This window comes from Lactuca virosa, chromosome 8, assembly GCF_052849685.1.
Source record: "Lactuca virosa cultivar CGN04683 chromosome 8, Lactuca_virosa_CGN04683_v6, whole genome shotgun sequence".
Taxonomy (NCBI): domain Eukaryota; kingdom Viridiplantae; phylum Streptophyta; class Magnoliopsida; order Asterales; family Asteraceae; genus Lactuca; species Lactuca virosa.
Window position 1 is genome coordinate 65,491,796 of NC_136433.1, and position 20,300 is coordinate 65,512,095.

The 20,300-nt window shown below is 40.1% G+C and overlaps 1 protein-coding gene across 1 annotated transcript; it reads right to left on the minus strand.

Annotated features, from left to right (window-relative positions):
• Nucleotides 1–17,327: 17,327 nt before the first annotated feature.
• LOC145130431 (uncharacterized) lies at nt 17,328–17,942 on the minus strand. The gene has a single exon (XM_079065236.1). It carries the CDS (start codon nt 17,940–17,942, stop codon nt 17,328–17,330), a length of 615 nt encoding a protein of 204 aa, XP_078921362.1.
• Nucleotides 17,943–20,300: the final 2,358 nt, after the last annotated feature.

Genomic DNA, 20,300 nt, shown 5'->3' on the forward strand with positions numbered 1-20,300 from the left:
TTTAAGATCTGAAGTTTATGCAGTTAAAGTGACCAAAAGCTCATACCACCCAAAACTAGCTAGATCTAACAATTTCATCATCAAGATTCAAACTTTATACCTCCAAAAGAAAGATCAAGGTGAACAAGGTCTAGATCTACAAGCTCCAATTCAAACAATGCTTCTTCAGCGAGTTCCATCTTCTCCAAGGTGCACCAAAAACACTCCAAGGCTCTTAAAAACACCTTTTTTTACTCACAAGGCTCAAACTAGGTTAGGGTTTTATGGGAGGGTGTTGGAGAGGTGGAGGCTGAGAATGGAATGGGTTTCGGGGAGTTAAGGAGCCTAGATAGGGCTCAAGCCACGAAAATAGGGTTTAGGCACTGATCGCGTACGCCCAACGTACTTCTGATACACCAAGCGTACTATGGACGCCCTAGTATGCCCAACGTATGCGACTAACCCAAAAATCGTCCTAATTTCAAACGGTCGTAACTTCTTCGTTCCAACTCCGTTTTTGACGTTCTTTATATCCACGAAATGGTATTGAGGAGCTCTAAAATCCTATCTAAATATCTTGGACTAAAAAAATTCTCGAACAAAAATCCATATTTCATGAAAGAACCCGGCTTATGACTTTTCTCGTTATACCCTTTGACCCAAAACACAATTCAAAGGTTTAGACCTCATAACCATCATTGCCTCCTTCAAAAAGGTCTAAAATTTAGCTCCTTAAGGCCCAAATCCTTTACATAATCGACTTCCCGCCCATGTCCATGAAATAACAAATGACGGGAAACAAGATGTTAAAATTCTCCCCCATTTAAATTAGACTTCGTCCTCGAAATTAGATTTGGCTTCCACTTCATGACGCAACCCCTCACATTAAACGAACTAACTGGAAACCCGCAGATTTTATCGTCTCTGAACCTCTTCGTCCAAACTTCGTCATGCCAATCCCGCACATAAGTTCACCATAGTGACAAGAACCAACCGGTGACATACCAAAATAGGCCACGCTCCTACTTGGCATCGACAACCCTGCTTAGCTATCTACTGAAAACACTCAGGCTTACCCTTCACTTGACTGATCCTACCACGTCTTCAGGCCGCCTCTAAGCCCCAATCAAACAAGAACAGGCAAGGAATCCCTCATGACATCCCTCAACCTTGACTCCTAACACCCTTCAGTCTAAAGCACAAGCACGCTCTACATATGATGCCATAACTAAAACTAATACGACTTAGAGGAAAATCCAACAGTTAATGATGATCTTAATGCGAAACCGAAAGATTCAGCAGCTGTGTGGAAGTCTTCAACTTGGTGAAACCCGACTGAGAACTGAACCTTGGCACAAGGTCTTCATGCCGCAGGGTTCCACTCTCCCCACTTGAAATATGTTGAAATCTGACAACTTCACAATCCTTCGATACCCAAACTAGCCTGAACTGCACTACTTGATCCCATCCACTGATATCCAAATACACATGAGAGTCTGAACACACAAAACAATCATAAATCCTAACACACATATAATCTGATGACAAAGATAATCAATCCATTCATAACAAGAAATCAAATTCAACTAAGCTAACTAAGATAATTCCATTCAAATGATCATCCAATATTACAACTGAACTTCGAAACATAAATAGAACAAACTGATGAATACCAAATAGAACACACTGATGAATACCAATACCACCACAATTGCTGAATAAAATATCTGCCAACTCAACTCTCGGTCCTCGAGACTCCGGTCATCCCATGAAGACCGTCGGGTAACTGCCAAGCTAAGGGTGTAGGATCCAGCACCTCACCAAAAACGAGAAAAGGAAAACGATCTCTGATGTGGCCTTCCTAGCCGCAATGGAACAAACTCGAGCACTCCACCTGCAATTTCTACCAAAATGGCCATCCTCGATGCACCTGTGACATACAAAAGATCTGCACCTCCCCTCCGTTGATCCCGAACTACGTCCGGAGGAGCCCGACGCTGCTCCTTCTTCAAAGTCTCTATCTCAATCTCTTGTCTCCTCACGACATCCTGAAGCTCAGCGAGGGTGTTGTATTGCTGGGTATACACAAACTGTCGAATATCTGTCTTGAGCATACTCAAATACCGATTCATTTGATCCTGCTCTGAAGCAGCGAACTCAGGAGTGAACAAAGCCCTCTCCGTGAACATCTTGGTGATCTCCATCACTGAATCAGTCGTCTGTCTCAGATCCAGGTACTCTTGGTCCAGTCTCTCCCTCTCCACCAGGGGAAAATATATTGTACGAAACATCTCTGAGAACCGCTCCCAAGTCACCATAGCCCTCTACTCAAGAGTTTAAGAACTAGTCACCAATATCCACCAATCCTTCGCCCCCAACCTGAGAAAGTTCAGGTTGCACTTGACCTTCTGGTCATCCGGACAACAACATGTGAAGAAAGAACCCTCCACACCAGACAACCATTTTATCGCCACAATTGGGTCCTTGAACCCATAAAACTCTGGGGGCTTCGTATTATCAAAGTCTTGGTACTGGAAAGCTCTCTCCCTGCGAATCCCTACGGCAGGAACAATTGCGGTAGCTGCGGCAACAACAACCTCAGAAAGTGCAGCATAGTGATCTTCGAATAGCTCAATCAGGGCGGTCTTGACCAATCCAAATAACTCCAGAGTAACCTCCCTGATCGCCTCAGCCACTTCTATAGAAATGATCCTACATATCTCCTCCTCACTCAGACATGCCCTATTTGTGCTGCCAGCTCCTAATCCTGAACCTCCAATAGCCTCCATACTGAAAATATACCAAGAAAATATCAGACATCACAACATAGTGCTCAACATACCAGGCCCTACTCCTATTAGTTCCTTAATAGCCTCGAAACTCCTCTTAAATCTCATACGGATCATGTGCTTTCAGTAGTACGAGCCCATAATACCTTCCACACTTATCCGCAGCCGATTCAGAATTCATCCCAAGGTCCTAAGTCACTGTACTAGATCACTCCTAGGTGTGCTAATACCCACTTATCCTATGAGCTACAACTAACTTCCTAGGCACTCTTCCTAGGATTATCCTCGCTCCCGCACCATCGGTTGCTTTTGTGCATGCTTGTTGTACACAATCCGAGATCAGATAGACTGTCGAATAATCGATTCTACCCTAAGTCCACATCCAAACAAGGAACGGGAAGTAAGGCCAAGTTTGTCATTCTAAGGGAATTCAATCCCGACCATATACAACTAATCAACATAGACGTAGCAATCACACAATCAAATAACATATAGCAAGAAACTCCCTATATCATAAGGCAATACTGAACTCAGGCACTTCTATTCAACAGTTTCTAAAAGAACCTTATCCATTAGCATGTTTTTTTCTAACACTTCATATAACAGCAAAATCAAAACTCAGCAAACATAACAAGTACGGGTATTTTGGGAACCACTCTCCTGTTCAGGCTCTAGCTGAATGTACACATCGCATCTTCCTGAAAAAGCCAAAGTTAAGTCAAGGCCCACGTTCCCGACCCTAAGCCAACAATCAAATAAGAACATACAAGAGACTGAGCGCATGTTCCTAACCCAACCCTTTTAATTATAAGTTCTTTTTCAAAAACATTTGCAAAATCTCTCGGATCCGAGTTTAAGACTGGATTCGCACAAGTGTTCACAACCAAAAATTTTCATTTTATTTAAGTAACGCTTCTCATTTATAAATCCATTTTGAAGAAAATCGTTTATTCCAAATACATTTATTAAAAATTAGAGTAATGTTAAGGCGCGAAATCTTCATTGTTGCTGATGAATGTGTACAATCACGCCTTCGCCTTCCCATGACGACCGATGAAACCTGAAACAATAAAAAACTGAGTAAGCACAAAGCTTAGTAAGTTTTCCCCAAAAATACCCCATACGATAAACATACAATCAAGCATCGGGTCCACTCAGCCATCAGGTTGGAATACCTAGGGTTTGTTGGCCTACCGCATCAACTCAACTACTCCTCCCGAGCCTCCGTGCCTGCGGTTTACATCTGGCCTGCACCGGGTATCTTGGCCTACAATACAATGCAGGACCGCCTCAACCCACTACTACCATATGTCAACATATAAAAAATCTAGATCAATTAGGCACATAATACAGGAAAACAACAATCATACAACTCGCTACCACCTACTAGTCTTTTTACAACACACAGTCCCGCTATCAGCTAACCTCTTCGAATAGCTCAATTAAGAAATTAATCCCTTAAGGACTTTTCATCCAAACTCAGATCTAGCCTCATAAGATTGTCTTAAGTCATAAAGTTTCCACCTTTATGACTTTCCATGGCTAGGGAAGGTCCAAAATCCAAAACCTAACTTATTAATCCATTAAGACATCACAACTCTTACATGGAAGGGATAGAAATACCAATATCACATTTTTATGGTTCCTAATTGTTAGGGTGCAAAGTCACGCTAGGATGTATTTGTGCTTACCCTTATTGATGTGTAAATGAGTTCTCTTTCCTATAAATAGGAAGTGAGTGATACTCATATTTAAGGATGATCATTTTGGAGTGTCTGACTAGAGAGAGAAATTTATACAAACCCATTTGTATATCCTTTCTAGATCTAATATGAGCTTACACAGATTTATTTACTCCTTGTGTTCTTGAGTTTACATGATGATTCACTAGATCTTTTCTAATTCTGCACATGCCATCATAATCAACACCACTGCAATTGGTATCAGAGCGGGTGTTCTTGATTTGATCAAGAATTGATCCATGGTGGCAATCTAGATTTGTTGATTCTTCATGTTCTTATTGATCTTCGTTTTTAGAGAGTGTTATGTGTTAAGTCGAATTTTTCCTTGATTTGATCCATAATTCAACTTTCTCTCTCTAGAATACTTGTTTGTACCACTTTCTCTCTCTAGAAAACCCAAGTTCATATCGTTTGATTCAAAAGAAAAGAAGCAATTATGGAGAAATGGTTGATTCAAGGTGATAGTTTTCTATATGAATACACTTCTTTTGAAGCTATTCTTTATCGCTTGATTGTTGGATTGCAAAAAGAAGATGCACTTATATCAAATGGAGAAAGGAATGAAAATGGAGAATTCATTGGTCATCCAATTTATCAAAACAAAGATTTGTTTGATCGATTGATTACAACGTATCAAGAAAGACGAAGAAATAACAGCAATGGTGAAGTCATTAAAGGAATTTTTCTTGCTAATTGTAAACTGGGAAGAAATAGACTTGAATATTATGCAAATTGTCGTATGGCACAAGAACATGTTCTTGATGATGATCGTCGTGTTCTTGATGTTCTTGATGTTCAAGAAAAAGGAGTTCAAGTTGATTCTTATGATGAAATTTTTTTTTGCTCGATTGGAGTTCAAACCGATGATATTTTGTGTTCTTGTGATTTGTTTGAAGGAATGATTCCTTATCGGAAGCCGGTGATCAAAGAAATTCACAAGTATCAAACTCTAAAAGATTTGATTCAAATTCACAAAGTTGAAGTTGTGGAAAGTGGTTTTGTTCATGAAATCAAGTCTTCAAGATGCAAAAATATGAGAAAGAAAAAGAAGAAGAAGATTAAAGGGAAGAACAAGCGGGTTTATTCACAAAAATCGTCAAAGGTTATTGTGAATCCGAAATCCGTGAAGCAAATTTGTGTTCCAAAGCAACAATCTCCAAATGTTTCATTGAATTTGAAGTCAAAACCCAAAAGTGTTGGTGGTTCTTATGAAGATGTTCTTGGATCGTTGAAGAACACGAAGAACACGAAGAACGAGTTGTACAACACGCATAGTAGGTGGTACAATGTTCAAATTGGAGATTTTCTCATTCCAACAAAAGAACCAAGATCTTCTAAATTTGACTCGTTCGTTGAAAATGGAACTCGATTCGTCAAAAGGTATCTCAAATTCTCAAATGGATTCCAAAACATCCATGATTTCGATTCGTGCATTTCGTTTTTAATTTTTGATCGTTTTGACTCAATTGGATCGAATTCGTTTCAAACCTATTTGAAGATCCAATTAAATTTTTTTTAGATCAAATCACAAAATCAAAATCATATTTTAATCCAAGATTTGAGCCCAAAGTTTTCGATTATTCTTCATGTAATCCAATTTGTGAGCCCAAAGTCAAGTGAAATATCACTGTTCATTACTGTTCATACACATTTAATTGAGTCCAACAAGAATTCGAATCACTGTTCATTCCTTAAGCCCATTCTGTTATTTTGATTTGATAAAATCATTCACAGATCTAGTCCATAAATCATTTGATTCACTCACAGTTCTTCGTTATGCACAATACGCATAAAGGTGTTGTACATTCTTGACTTTCTTCAAGATCGGAGCTCTCCCTGTGAATCGAACATATGATCTTGTTCCAAAAGGTCGATTATTGAATGTTGTTTGAAGTCGATTGGTGATTTCACTCTTCGATTTTAGTCCTTCACTGATTTTGATTTTATCATATCTTGGAGTCGAAGTTCGATCATGAAGAACAGTTGGAATAATGTGTTTGATCTGAAATTGCTCTGAAAAGTTGTCGATTTGTTGTTTGTCCTCAAATGAACGAAAAGTCAAATAATGAAAGTCAAACTTGGGATTCTGATGAACTGGAAAATGAATTGGAGGTCAAACGAGTTTCGTTATCAGTTTGGAAGTTGTTTTGGAGTCGATTGCAACTAAAATCAGTTTTGTGAAGTTGATTTTGATCGAAAATCATTGGTATGGGGTCGAGTTTTGCATCGACTGTATTTGTGGGTATTGGAATGCGATGTGTGACTGAGAAGATCAAGTGATTGAATCTTGATTTCGAAGTTTCCAACTTTATCCATTAGAATGGTCGCAAAAAACAAGATCTAGTCTTTAAGTCTCAAAGGGACCAAGAATGCAACTTTTTCAACTTAATCCATTAAGTCCAAGTCTCCAACCTTTAGATCTGAATCAATATGATGTTTACATGGATAAAGTTTCCAACTTTATCCATAACAAGGTCACAAACTTTCAAGATCTAAACTTTATGCACTTAAAGTGACCGAAAGCTCATAACATCCAAAACTAGCTAGATCTAAGAATTTCATAATCAAGATTCAAACTTTATACCTCCACAAGAAAAATCAAGGTGAACAAGGTCTGGATCTACAAGCTCCAATGCAAACATCGCTTCTTTAATGAGTTCCTCTTCTCCAAGGTTCACCAAGAACACTCCAAAGCACTTAAAAACGCCTTATTTTTTGTCAAAATACTCAAACTAGGGTTAGGGTTTCAATGGATGGTGTTGGAGAGGTGGAGGATGAGAATGGAATGGGTTTGGGGAAGTTAAGGAGCCTAAATAGGGATAAAACCATGAAAATAGGGTTTGGGCACTAATCGAGTACGCCCAACGTACTTATGGTACAACCAGCGTACTAGGGATGTCGTAGTACGCCCAGTGTACTCCATGCACGCCCAGCGTACGCGGCTAACCCAAAAATCTTCCTAACTTCAAACGGTCGTAACTTCTTCATTACAACTCCATTTTTGATGTTCTTTATATCCACATAAAGGTATTGAGGAGCTCTACAACCCTATCTAAACATCGTGAAATGAATTTCTTTCTAGGTTTGTAGTTAAAATAATCCTCTCGAGGTACATTCATCCACCAAGAAGAATATACTTTTGAACTGTTCAATAAGTATTCCACGGATAATTATGCACCGTCCAAAGTACTCATGTCCTTTAGGGCGAATATGTCTGCTGATCTATCCAGAGAATCTGTAGATCAAAAGACTTACCGAGGAATGATTGGATCCCATTTGTACCTTACTGCAAGCAGACCTGAAATTGTAAGGACCCAATTTTCAAAAGAAATTTTTCATTTTTAATTATCCAAAATACATGTTCATCATCCACAAAAAAACCAGTTACAATTGTTTTCAAAAGCATGTCAAATACAACTTTATTTCCAAAATATCAGAGTGTCCCATAAAATGTCCGAGTGAGAGTGCATTTCGCGCCATCAAGCCTTGCCCTTGCCCTTGGGCTCAGAGGTACCTGAAATAAATCCACAAACTGTAAGTTAATGCTTAGTGAGTTTGGTGGTTGTCGAGGCCAACAAAAATAAATAACCCTAAATCTTTTACACTAAAATAGTGTATAGTGGTAAAGGGGTCGATCCACAGAGATTGGTTCAATTTATAACTCTATGGAAAATCTCTTTGCAAAAGTACTTGTAAAATGACAATAAAATAAAAATGGGGGGGGGGGGGTTAGTTCTTTTTGATTGCTTGACAAAATTAAAACTAACTAGAATGTAAATATGACAAGTAAACAAGTAAAAGATTTGATTAAATTCAATGAAGTGAAATTGGTTGATTTAAGGTACACCACATGGATGACATGGTTGACTTATCATTAGACTAAATAGAATAACACTTGTGAATTGGTTTAACTTGGCTATAGCAATTCATAAGCACAAATTGCCTCAACTCTTCTTAGATATTAAAATGGATAGAGGAGCTATTAACACATTTCCTTAATTGAAGTCACAAAATCAATGAAGCATAAAATCTTATGAAAATCAATTAGCTTTAAGTTGAAAGAGTTACCAAGTCCAAAAGATAATCAAATGCTTACATTATCATTATGGAGGAAACATTTCCATGGTCTAAATGAAATGAAAACAAACATATAAACCATTTGTTGCTTACTAATTTGAAAGTCCATTACTTAACCAAGAAATTAGTCAACAAAAATAAGCATTCATTCATCTAAGCTCATGATCAAAAATAAATAAACACAACAAGATGTTTAACTAGAAAACATTTCCATAAATTTCAACACAAGATAATAATAGTCTTCAAAACAACCAATCATCCATGGGATTAAACCCTAATCAACCAAATGAGAGTTTAGCCAAGCATGGCCAAAGTAAAAGAAATGCAATATAGTTTAGTGGTACCAAACATTGTTTTAGTTGCAAGATGGAAAGAAATTACACTAATCTTCAAAAAAATGTTCAAATCTTCCAAAGCCTCCTTGAGAGAGAATTGTGTGTGTTCTTCAAGTGATAATCCTCAAGAATGCTCCCAAACTCCAGCAGATAAGGTTTAATTCCCGATTCAAAAAGTTGCCCAAAAGCTACCCACCAACTTTCCACAAGTAGAGTCAACAAGTCAAAACTCGGAATCAAGTCAGCACATTTCACGTGGACCGCGTATGGGTCCACGCGGACCGCGTGGGTCACGCTGAATGTGGGACTTGGGCCATTTAATGTGCAATCTAGCCCAATCTTCTCATTCACACTTCAGCCCACATGCATAATTCTTTAGAGCCCATTTGTGCCATTCCAAAGCCTTGTTTGATTGATCCAATGCTCTTTAATCTTCCTCAACCCGAGTCCTCGTCCAATATAAAATCCAACGCGCATCCCGCTTGTATTGACACCGAGCCCAATCGCCACACTTCAAGTTCACGAAAAAATTGCAAGCCCCTAATAGTCCCGCACTCCTTCCATACCTCCAATGACAAATAGTCTTCGATAAATCCTGCAAATAAGCTCAAAAGACTGGAAAGCATCCGGTAAAGGAGAAAAAATAACAAAAAGAGAAAATATGCATGAAGATTAACTAAAATGAGATGGAATGTGCTAAAATAAACTATAAAAAGAAGTAAATAAAATGAAACTATCAAATCACCCCAAGCTTAAACCTTACTTGTCCTCAAGTAAGACATGACTAAAATGAACTTGGGATGAACTGTCCTAGAAAGAAAAAGAATGAACATCTTAGGTGGAAATTCACAACACGCCCTTAAAATAAAAACATATAATCCATTTTTAGAGGTAAGAATCACTTTGAGGGACGAGCCTTTGTTACCTTTCTAGCAAGGGAAACATGTTGATCAAGATGCAAAACGAGCATGCATACTTCACTAGTATGGTTTATGTGACATTGTTTCGTGGTCCGATCTAGCCCACTAGCCATAAGAAAGTGTCCCTCGGTTAGAATATTCCTCACTCCTCACAACTTCAACCCCACATCAAGAAATAAAACCTAGAGAAAGATAACTCGGGCCAAAAATGGCAAGGAACGAGCTATGTACAAAAGTTGGGAAACTGCAATCATCAAGAAGAGTAAGTGCTTCCACCAAAATATGATCCATGTAGAGCGAAGAGTCGAGCACGCGATGAGTGAAGGCCGCCTTGGTAGTTGCCAACAAAAATGACATCTAACTAGAAAAACATCAACTAGAAACTAATTACATGAGCTAGAATCTGAAAAACTAAACATTTACAAAAGCAAACAAATGGATACAACTCCGTGGCCCGGCCTTTTTGTTTTTGTTTTTTTTTTGGACAACAAAACCCCAAAAACATGTTACATAAAAAAATACAAATACTTAAGACACAAAGAAGAAAATATTAAAAATATATAACTACACTCGCATTTTACGATTGCGATAATATCCGACTTTTCAAAACTAAATTTTTTTTATTTTTTTTTATTTTTTAACTTCTAAAGACTAGAACCCACAACATAAGGTTCAAATTCCACAAAATATCAAAAGTTTGACTTCTCCAAACAAATTGGTTACATATGAAATTTCAAGTGCACGCACTAAATACTAGACTTTATTGAACACCATTTTTTTATATATATTTTTTTATATTGACGCAAAACTTTTCGAACGATACTTTTGAAACAGTTTACTTTTGATTCATAAAACAAAACAAAACTGGAAAAAGGGGGTAATTGTCTCTCCTTTAAATTTTTTTTTTTTTAAACTCACTTTTTTGGTTTACCACAGAACTTTTACAAGTAAAGCCTGAAAATAAAAATACAAAAATATATACAACTATACGAAGAGTCTAAGTCTAACCCAAACGAGCACAACCACACTAAGGCTAATTCGAGATCAACTGGGAAAAATGTGTCTAAATCATAAAGTAGTGAGATTTGATGTGAATTGTAGCAGTTAGACACTAAAGATCTCAAAATAGCACAATCTAGTTTTTATTCCTTTCTTTGGGGTTTGATTGTGGCTTGCACGGAGAATTCAGGTGAGGGACTGGTCGGCACGGGGCTAAGTTGTCCCCCTACTTATGCCACACTTGACATGGGTTGATTCATATGCACAACTACTTGCACTCTCTCCCCACGTATATATAAGAGAAGAAGCAACAACTGAAAGTCCCTAAGAGCGATTCTTATTTGTTATGAGTTTCCAAAAGAATTGTAATTAAGGTGCGTCGTGTCTTTCAAGTAAAGATGTTCGGAGATGAGAATAAAGAGATAACAAAAGTGCATGAATGCTTATGCCCTAGGCTAAATGCCATGCTAAAATAAAAGTGAAAAAGAAGAAAAATAAAATCTTTTTGGAGGTTTTATATATATAAAAAAAATGAATGCAATTTATACTAAAATGCTATGCAACCTAATTAAAATGCATGATAAATTAAAAAGAAAAGGGAATACCCCACCCCAAGCTTAGAAATAAGCATTGTCCTCAATGCTTGGGGCGAGGCGAAAGTACCTAGACCGGGGGATCTGGAGGAGGATATGGGTATTGGGGGTAAGGGTAGGGGTAAGGTGGAGGGGGATAAGGGTGGGTGGGTGGAGGGTATGGATAGGGAGGTGGAAGTGGGACGTTCTCAAAATAGTTTTGGGATTGTTGCCACCCCCACATATGGTGCATTTGCTGGGACATGATTTGGTTGGAGAAACAAAGAGTCTCGAACCGTTCGACAAAATTGGAGGGAAGCGGGTAATATCTGGGAGGTGCTTGGGGCTGGGCGTGCTGTGGACCATGGGTAGGCTCATCGCCGGGCTCGCCATCTACATGCATCTCGTCATCATCTTGATCCTGGAGCACATCCTCATTGACTGACTGAGTGATGGTCCTCACGAGTCTCCACTGAGTGCGATCGTGGAAGGTGAAGTTGGTGACTCGAGGGTCGGGAAGAATGAGATATCCAACCCCTTGAGGACAATACCATGTGAAGCTGCTCCTGTTCCTTTGGCGGATGTGGTGCATGTTTATGAGAGCACCCTCATCCAAAAGATTTTTGTTGTCAACAGGCTGGTATTCGTCTGGGAGCTCGATGTCAAGACCGCGAGCCAAAAGTGTGACAAATCCCCCAATGCAAATATCACCTGACGTTTTGGTTCTCATGTGTACGCATTTGTGGAAAAAGAACGAAGCAAAGTCCGGGATTGGCGGGTTTGCACGCCGCGTCATACACCAAAGGAAGAAGAGCTCATTTTTTGTGACCTGGCCTGCTTCTTTGCGGGCAAAAACTGTACATACCAAGATGCGATGGGCGATGCGGAGGCACGGGTGAATGATGGAGGTTGCTTTATCCCGACCGGCACATGAAAAGATACCCCTGGTCATCTCCGTCCAAAACGTCTCGTGGTTGAACTCAGCAGGCAAAACGTCGAAAATCGTGGATGTGCTCGAAGAAGGTAAGCCCAAGATGTCGTTTATTGTAGCAAAATCAATAAACCTTCGGTCCCCCAGAAGTTGGAATGCGGCTTTTTTTTCTTTCGTTATCGTACCCGCAATCGGCCAGAAATTCTCTAGTAGGGAGCTCGTAAGTGTGTGCCATTAGGTTGAGAAGGTTTTCCCACCCAATGTTACGGAACAATTGGGTGACCCCCTCAAGAACCCCTAATGAGATAAGTGTGGGTTTGCACACGAACTTGGTGGATGCAACCTTTCTAGGCAAGCTCTTCGTATAATTTTCAGCCGCCTTGGCATCCCGAAATCTTGGAATATCGGGAGCATCATCTTGGTTTCTAGCCGGGGCTTTGCCTCGGGCAGCAGCTGGGCACTTCCTATATGTGTACATGGACTACCTACACGAAAAATAACCACTACACGAACCACAATCTCAACAAATGATATTTCAATCCAAATCACCAACCGACTCCCTATGGACTTCTAAAGCAGTTCAACAATCAAAGCAAGAAATAATTCCTAAACTCATTTGACGCAATAGCGTATGAATTGTTGTTCAGAGACATGCATATTGTTCAATTAAAATAAAGGAAAGAAAGTACCCGTTTTTGTTGAAAGTTCAAAATTTACACGCGAAAATTCGGGATTTGAAAATCTTGCAACTCTCCACCCCAAGCTTTAAGCTTTGTTCAATATCCCGTGAGAAGCAATTTACCGTGAAAACCCGATGAATCCGGCAATGGCTTGAAATTCCGGCGAAATTTTCCGGCGAGCTTTGAGAGATATTTTTGGTGGGGTTTGTAGCCTTGTCCAAGAGGAGCACAATGGTGGTGTCGGAATCGCGAGAGGTGGCCGGAGTTGGCCGGAAAACGGCCGGAAAGTAGCGGTTGAGTGGTGGTGGCGCCCGGAGTTACAACAACAGATCGGACCGGTTTTTAGTGGGGTTTGTAGAGCTCGGAAATTGGTGAAGAATGGCGGTGGTCCCGCGAAATTCCGACCGGCGGTTTGACGGGAAACTAAATTTTAGTGGTGGAGATGGAGGTTCTCTAGTGGAGGTTAGGGGAAAGGAAGAAGAAGAAGTGGGAAGGAGAAGGGCCGGCTGGGGGTTAGGGAGTTTTAAGTTGCCGTAAAACCTGGTCAAAACGGGGTCAACGTCGGTCAACAACTCACGCGGACGCGACTGCGAGTACACGCGGTCCACGTGAATTGGCTCGCCATTTTTCCCAATTTTTATGCTCTTTGACCAATACGAACACCGGGCCTTCAAATCCAACATTCTTTGACCGCAAGAAGGAAGAAGAAGAGATGTTAAATGCAAAAAAATGGTCCATCTACGACATTTATTCGGAACTAGAAAAGATGAAAACTTTTAGTTTTCCAAAAATGCCCCTCTTTAACGTCTTTGGCGAGACGTGCTTCCCTCTTGATTTCAGTACACCGGGGCATCCAATTGGATGACATCTAGGACATTTGCGTTAAAACCTTCATAGAAAGGTTTCAATCAATGCCCATTGACTTTAAAGATTTGCCCCGCTTCTTCACTTTGAATCTCAACCGCTCCATGCTCAAAGACTTTTAGCACAACAAATGGACCCATCCATCTTGACCTCAACTTTCCAGGAAATAATTTCAATCGCGAATGGTAAAGCAAAACCCTATGTCCCGGCTCGAAATGCTTGCGGGTAATGGACTTGTCATGGAAAAGCTTCGTCTTCTCCTTGTAAATTCTTGAGTTTTCATAGGAGTCATTTCTCAACTCCTCTAACTCTTGAAGTTGAAGCTTCCTATGCCTTCCCGCTTCATCGATGTTGAAGTTGCATTGCTTGACCGCCCAAAATGCACGGTGTTCCAATTCCACGGGAAGATGACAAGGTTTTCCAAAAACTAACCTAAATGGAGACATTCCTATCGGGGTCTTGTACGCGGTCCAATAGGCCCACAAGGCATCATCAAGCCTTAAACTCCAATCTTTCCTTGAGGGATTCACCGTTTTCTCAAGGATACTCTTCACCTCATGATTTGAAACTTCCGCTTGACCGTTCGTTTGAGGGTGGTAGGTGGTTGAAACACGGTGGGTCACGTTGTACTTCTTCAATAAAGCCTCCATCATCTTGTTGCAAAAGTGTGTCCCCCTATCACAAATCAAAGCCCTAGGCACACCAAACCTCACAAAAACATTAGACTTCAAAAACTCGATAACCGTTTTGGCATCGTCCGATCGTGTAGCTTTGGTTTCAACCCACTTAGAAACATAGTCAACCGCGAGCAAGATGTAAACGTTGCCAAACGAAACGGGGAATGGGCCCATGAAATCAATCCCCCATACGTCAAAAACTTCACAAACAAGGATGGGATTTTGTGGCATTTGATTCTTTTGTGAAATGTTCCCCGTCCTTTGGCACCGTTCACAACTTTTGCAAAACAAGTAACAATCGCGTGACATGGTTGGCCAAAATAGTCCACACTCAAGGACCTTTCTCAAGGTCCGGCTAGCTCCGAAGTGTCTCCCACAAGAAAGTTCATGACAAAATTGTAAAATGGATTGATGCTCTTGTTGGGGCACACATCGCCTAATAATTTGATCGGGAAATGTTTCCACAAATAAGGTTCATCCCACACATAGTATTTTGCATCACTTTTGAGGTTGTCTTTTTTGAGCACGTGTGAATGTGTCGGGATACCTTTTCGTGACCAAAAAGTTAACGATATCGGCATACCAAGGAGTAGATTGAGTAAGGGAAAAGAGATGCTCATCCGGAAACTCGTCCCGCAAAGGGAGAGGAGTTTCATTTGAAGTGATCCGGCTTAGGTGGTCGGCAACAAGGTTCTCGCATCCACTCTTGTCCCGGATTTCCAAATCAAATTCTTGTAACAATAAAATCCACCGGATGAGTCTAGGCTTTGCATCTTTCTTCGTCATCAAGTACTTAAGAGCTGCGTGATCCGAATACACAATGACCTTGGTACCAAGTAGGTATTGTCTAAATTTATCCAAGGCGAACACTATGGCCAATAGCTCCTTATCCGTAGTAGAGTAGTTGCTTTGAGCATTGTCTAGTGTTCTCGATGCATAGTAGATCACATGGGAGGCTCGTCCATTCTTTTGACCCAAAACGGCGCCTATTGCATAGTTGCTTGCATCACACATGATCTCAAAGGGGAGATCTCAATTTGGTGCTTGCATGATGGGGGCGGATGTAAGCAACTCCTTGAGCTTATCGAAAGCTTCTTTGCACGCCTCATTGAACTCGAAATCAACATCCTTTTGCAAGAGTTGGAACATTGGTCTTGTTATCTTTGAAAAGTCCTTGATGAATCGTCGGTAGAAACCTGCATGGCCCAAAAAAGAACGAACTTCCCGAACACAAGTCGGGTAAGGTAAGCTTTGAATAACATCAATTTTGGCCTTATCTACCTCAATTCCTTTCTTTGACACAATGTGACCCAAAATGAGACCTTGACTCACCATGAAATGACACTTCTCAAAATTTAAAACCAAATTTGTTTCAATACATCTTTTCAAAATTTTGGTGAGATTGGTCAAATACTCTTGAAAGGAATTTCCATATACCGTAAAATCGTCCATAAAAACCTCAATTATGTTTTCGACATATTCGGAAAAGATACTAGCCATGCAACGTTGGAAAGTGTTCGGGGCGTTACATAATCCAAATGGCATTCTTCGGTATGCGAAAGTGCCAAATGGACATGTAAATGTTGTCTTTTCTTGGTCTTCTAGTGCCACCGGGATTTGGTGAAAACCGGAGTACCCGTCTAGACAACAATAATGTGATTTCCCGGCCAACCTTTCTAACATTTGGTCAATGAAAGGTAATGGGAAGTGATCTTTTCTTGTGCTTGCATTGAGTTTGTGGTAGTCAATACATACTCTCCACCCGTTTTGCACACGGGTGGGGACCATCATACCTTTGTTGTTCTCGACTACCGTGATTCCCGTCTTCTTTGGAACGACTTGCACTGGGCTCACCCACTTGCTATCCGAGATTGGATAGATCATTCCCGCATCTAAGAGCTTCAAAATCTCTTTCTTGACCACTTCCATAATTGGCGGATTCAACCTTCTTTGCGCGTCTCTACTTGGCTTGCATTCATCCTCCATTAGAATTTTGTGCATGCAAGTGGAGGGGCTTAACCCTTTGATATCCGCAATCGTGCAACCCATGGCTTCTTTATGCTCCCTCAACACCTTGAGGAGTTGCTCTTCTTCACATTCGGTTAAGTGAGTTGAAATGATGACCGGAAGAGTCTCGTTGTTTCCTAAGTATGCATACTTCAAATGTTGAGGAAGGACCTTCAATTCTAATTCCGGAGGTTGAACAAGGGAGGGTAGCAATCTTGTGTGAGTTTGAGGTAATTCAATTTGCTTCACACTAAATTGAGTGGTCTTCTTGATCTCCAAATTGTTAACCAATCTTTCAACTTCGGGGTCTAGTGAGTAGAGTTTCAACTTCTTGGCTAACTTTCCACAATCAAACCCTTTGCTCAAAACCATCTCCAACGTGTCACCATTAGAGAACTCGAACAACTCTTGGGTTAATGGTTCAATAACATCAACAAAACACAAGGATGAAACATCACTAGGATATCTCATAGCATCATAAATGTTAAAACTTATTGTTTCACCATCAAACTCCATTGTTAAGCTTCCCGCATACACATCAATCTTTGTTCTAGCCGTCTTCAAGAATGGTCTCCCAAGTAAAATTATACCCGACTTTAAGGACACGTGTTCATCTAGATCAATCACATAGAAATCCGCCGGGAAGACCAATTGGTTTACTTGCACTAAGACATCCTCCAAAACACCTCTAGGAAAGACACTTGATTTATCCGCAAGAGAGATTATGACACCGGTTTCACTTAAAGGTCCAACATTCAATGATTCATACACCGAATAGGGCATGACGTTAATAGAACACCAAGGTCGAGCATGGCACTACTAAAAGTGACATCTCCTATCTTGCAAGGAACCGTAAACATTCCCGGATCTTTGCACTTGGGTGGAAGCTTCCTTTGTAAAACCGCAGATGCGTTTTCATTCATCGAAATTTTGTCATTTCCCTTCAACTTTCTCTTGTTGGTACAAATTTCTTTCAAAAACTTTGCATATCTCGGGATTTGCTTGATTGCATCAAGTAGAGGGATGTTTACTTCCACCTTTCGGAAGGTGTCCAAAATCTCTTTTTCCTCCATTTTCTTCTTCGAAGTTGCAAGTCGGGAGGGGAATGGCGGTTGAGTGGCTATTGGAGTCACTAGAGGGGTTGTCTTCTTTGGGGCTCCGGCTTGTGCATCATTCTTGACTATAGGTTCTTCAATGGGAATGACTTCTATTTCTTCCTCTTTATCCATTGGCTTCTTCTTTGAACTACTTTCTCCGGTTTGTTTGGCACTTCTCAAGGTCACCACATTGACATTTGGATTCTTTTCGGTTTGAGAAGGGAGTTTACCACGGGACTCCAACTTGCTTATGGATGTAACTATATCTCCCATTTGTGCCTCAAGGTTGGAGATACTAGTTCTTGTCTCTTTTTGGAATTGTTGGGTACTAGTGGCTAGGGATTTGACAATGTCTTCAAGGGACATTCCGGAGCTACTTGGTTGGGATTGAGGAGTTTGTTGGTGGTGCGGAGGGTGTGGTTTGGATTGATAGTGCGGTTGTGGATGTTGGTAATGAGGTTGTGGTGGTGGATAGGAAGGTCTAACCAATGCATTTTGAGGCAATGGTCTTGGGTTGTAGGTCATGTTGGGATTTCGCTTCCAACTTGAATTGTAAGCATTTTGGTAACTGGATGGCTTGTTGTGGTAATTTTGCAACTCTCCCGTGGCATTTACATGTTCCGCATCTTCTTGAAGAATTGGACACATATCCGTAGGATGTCCCATTGTTGCACATATCCCACAAACCATCACTTTTGGAGTTTGTCCCATGGCTAGCTTTTGGACAACGGAGGTTAGATCTTTGATTTGAGACTCGAGGTTCGATGTTCCCACTTCATTGACTTTTTGTTGAGTTTCTCTCTTCATATCTTGGCGAGGGCCAAAATGTTGGGAATTCGCGGCTATGGTGTTGAAAAGTTGTCTTGTTTGTTGTGGAGTTTTACTAAAGACATCACCACCACTTGAGGCATCAACTAGTCTTCTCTCCAGTGGTAACAATCCCTCATAGAAGTGTTGAATGAGGAGTTGTTCCGGAATTTGGTGTTGTGGGCAACTATAGCACAAATTGTTGAACCTCTCCCAATAATCATGAAAAGTCTCATTTTGACCTTGGCGGATTCCACAAATCTCATTTCTAAGACTTGAGACTCTTGAAGCGGGATAGAACTTATCAAGAAAAGCTCTTTCCATGTCGTTCCATGAGTTGATCGACCCCAGGGGAAGATAGAATAACCAATCTTTTGCTCTATCGGCCAATGAAAAGGGGAATGCCCTTAGCTTGATTTAGTCATCGGTTGACCCTTATGGCTTCATACTAGTGCAAATAATGTGGAACATCTTCAAGTGCTTATGAGGGTCTTCATTCTCCAATCCATGAAAAGTTGGGAGGTGATGGACTAAACTTGACTTCAATTCCGAACCTCCTTCCCAAACCGGGTAATTGATACCGGTTGGAGTTTGTGTAACATCGGTTTCCTTCATTTGCCTCAAAGTTCTTTCGGGAACTTCTCCTCCGTCCGCCATTGCAATTGGTTCAATAATGGGTGGATTTTGTTGTAGAGGTGGTGTTTCGGGAATTTCTTGGCGAGGTTCGGGACTAGAATCGGGTTCCGTGTCACTTGATGAAGCGGGTTCAACCTCCGGATCCCCGTGAGGATTAGAAGTTTGACCACGTTCAATTCGTTTTTCCTTCGCCAAACGCCTTGCTTCTTTTTCAATTTATGGGTTGTAAATCAAGTCACCTGTACACTGAGATCTGGGTATAGAGAAACAAATTGATTAAAAATAAACCAATCCCCGGCAACGGCGCCAAAATTTGGTGGTTGTCGACGCCAACAAAAATAAATAACCCTAAATCTTTTACACTAAAATAGTGTATAGTGGTAAAGGGTTCGATCCACGGAGATTGGTTCAATTTATAACTCTATGGAAAATCTCTTTGTAAATGTACTTGTAAAATGACAATAAAATAAAAATGGGGGGGGGGGTTTAGTTCTTTTTGATTGCTTGACAAAATTAAAACTAACTAGAATGTAAATATGACAAGTAAACAAGTAAAAGATTTGATTAAATTCAATGAAGTGAAATTGGTTGATTTAAGGTACACCACATGGATGACATGGTTGGCTTATCATTAGACTAAATAGAATAACAATTGTGAATTGGTTTAACTTGGCTATAGCAATTCATAAGCACAAATTGCCTCAACTCTTCTTAGATATTAAAATGGCTAGAGGAGCTCTTAACACATTTACTTAATTGAAGTCACAAAATCAATGAAGCATAAAATCTTATGAAAATCAATTAGCTTTAAGTTGAAAGAGTTACCAAGTCCAAAAGATAATCAAATGCTTACATTATCATTATTGGAGGAAACATTTCCATGGTCTAAATGAAATGAAAACAAACATATAAACCATTTGTTGCTTACTAATTTGAAAGTCCATTACTTAACCAAGAAATTAGTCAACAAAAATAAGCATTCATTCATCTAAGCTCATGATCAAAGATAAATAAACACAACAAGATGTTTAACTAGAAAACATTTCCATAAATTTCAACACAAGATAATAATAGTCTTCAAAACTACCAATCATCCATGGGATTAAACCCTAATCAACCAAATGAGAGTTTAGCCAAGCATGGCCAAAGTAAAAGAAATGCAATATAGTTTAGTGGTACCAAACATTG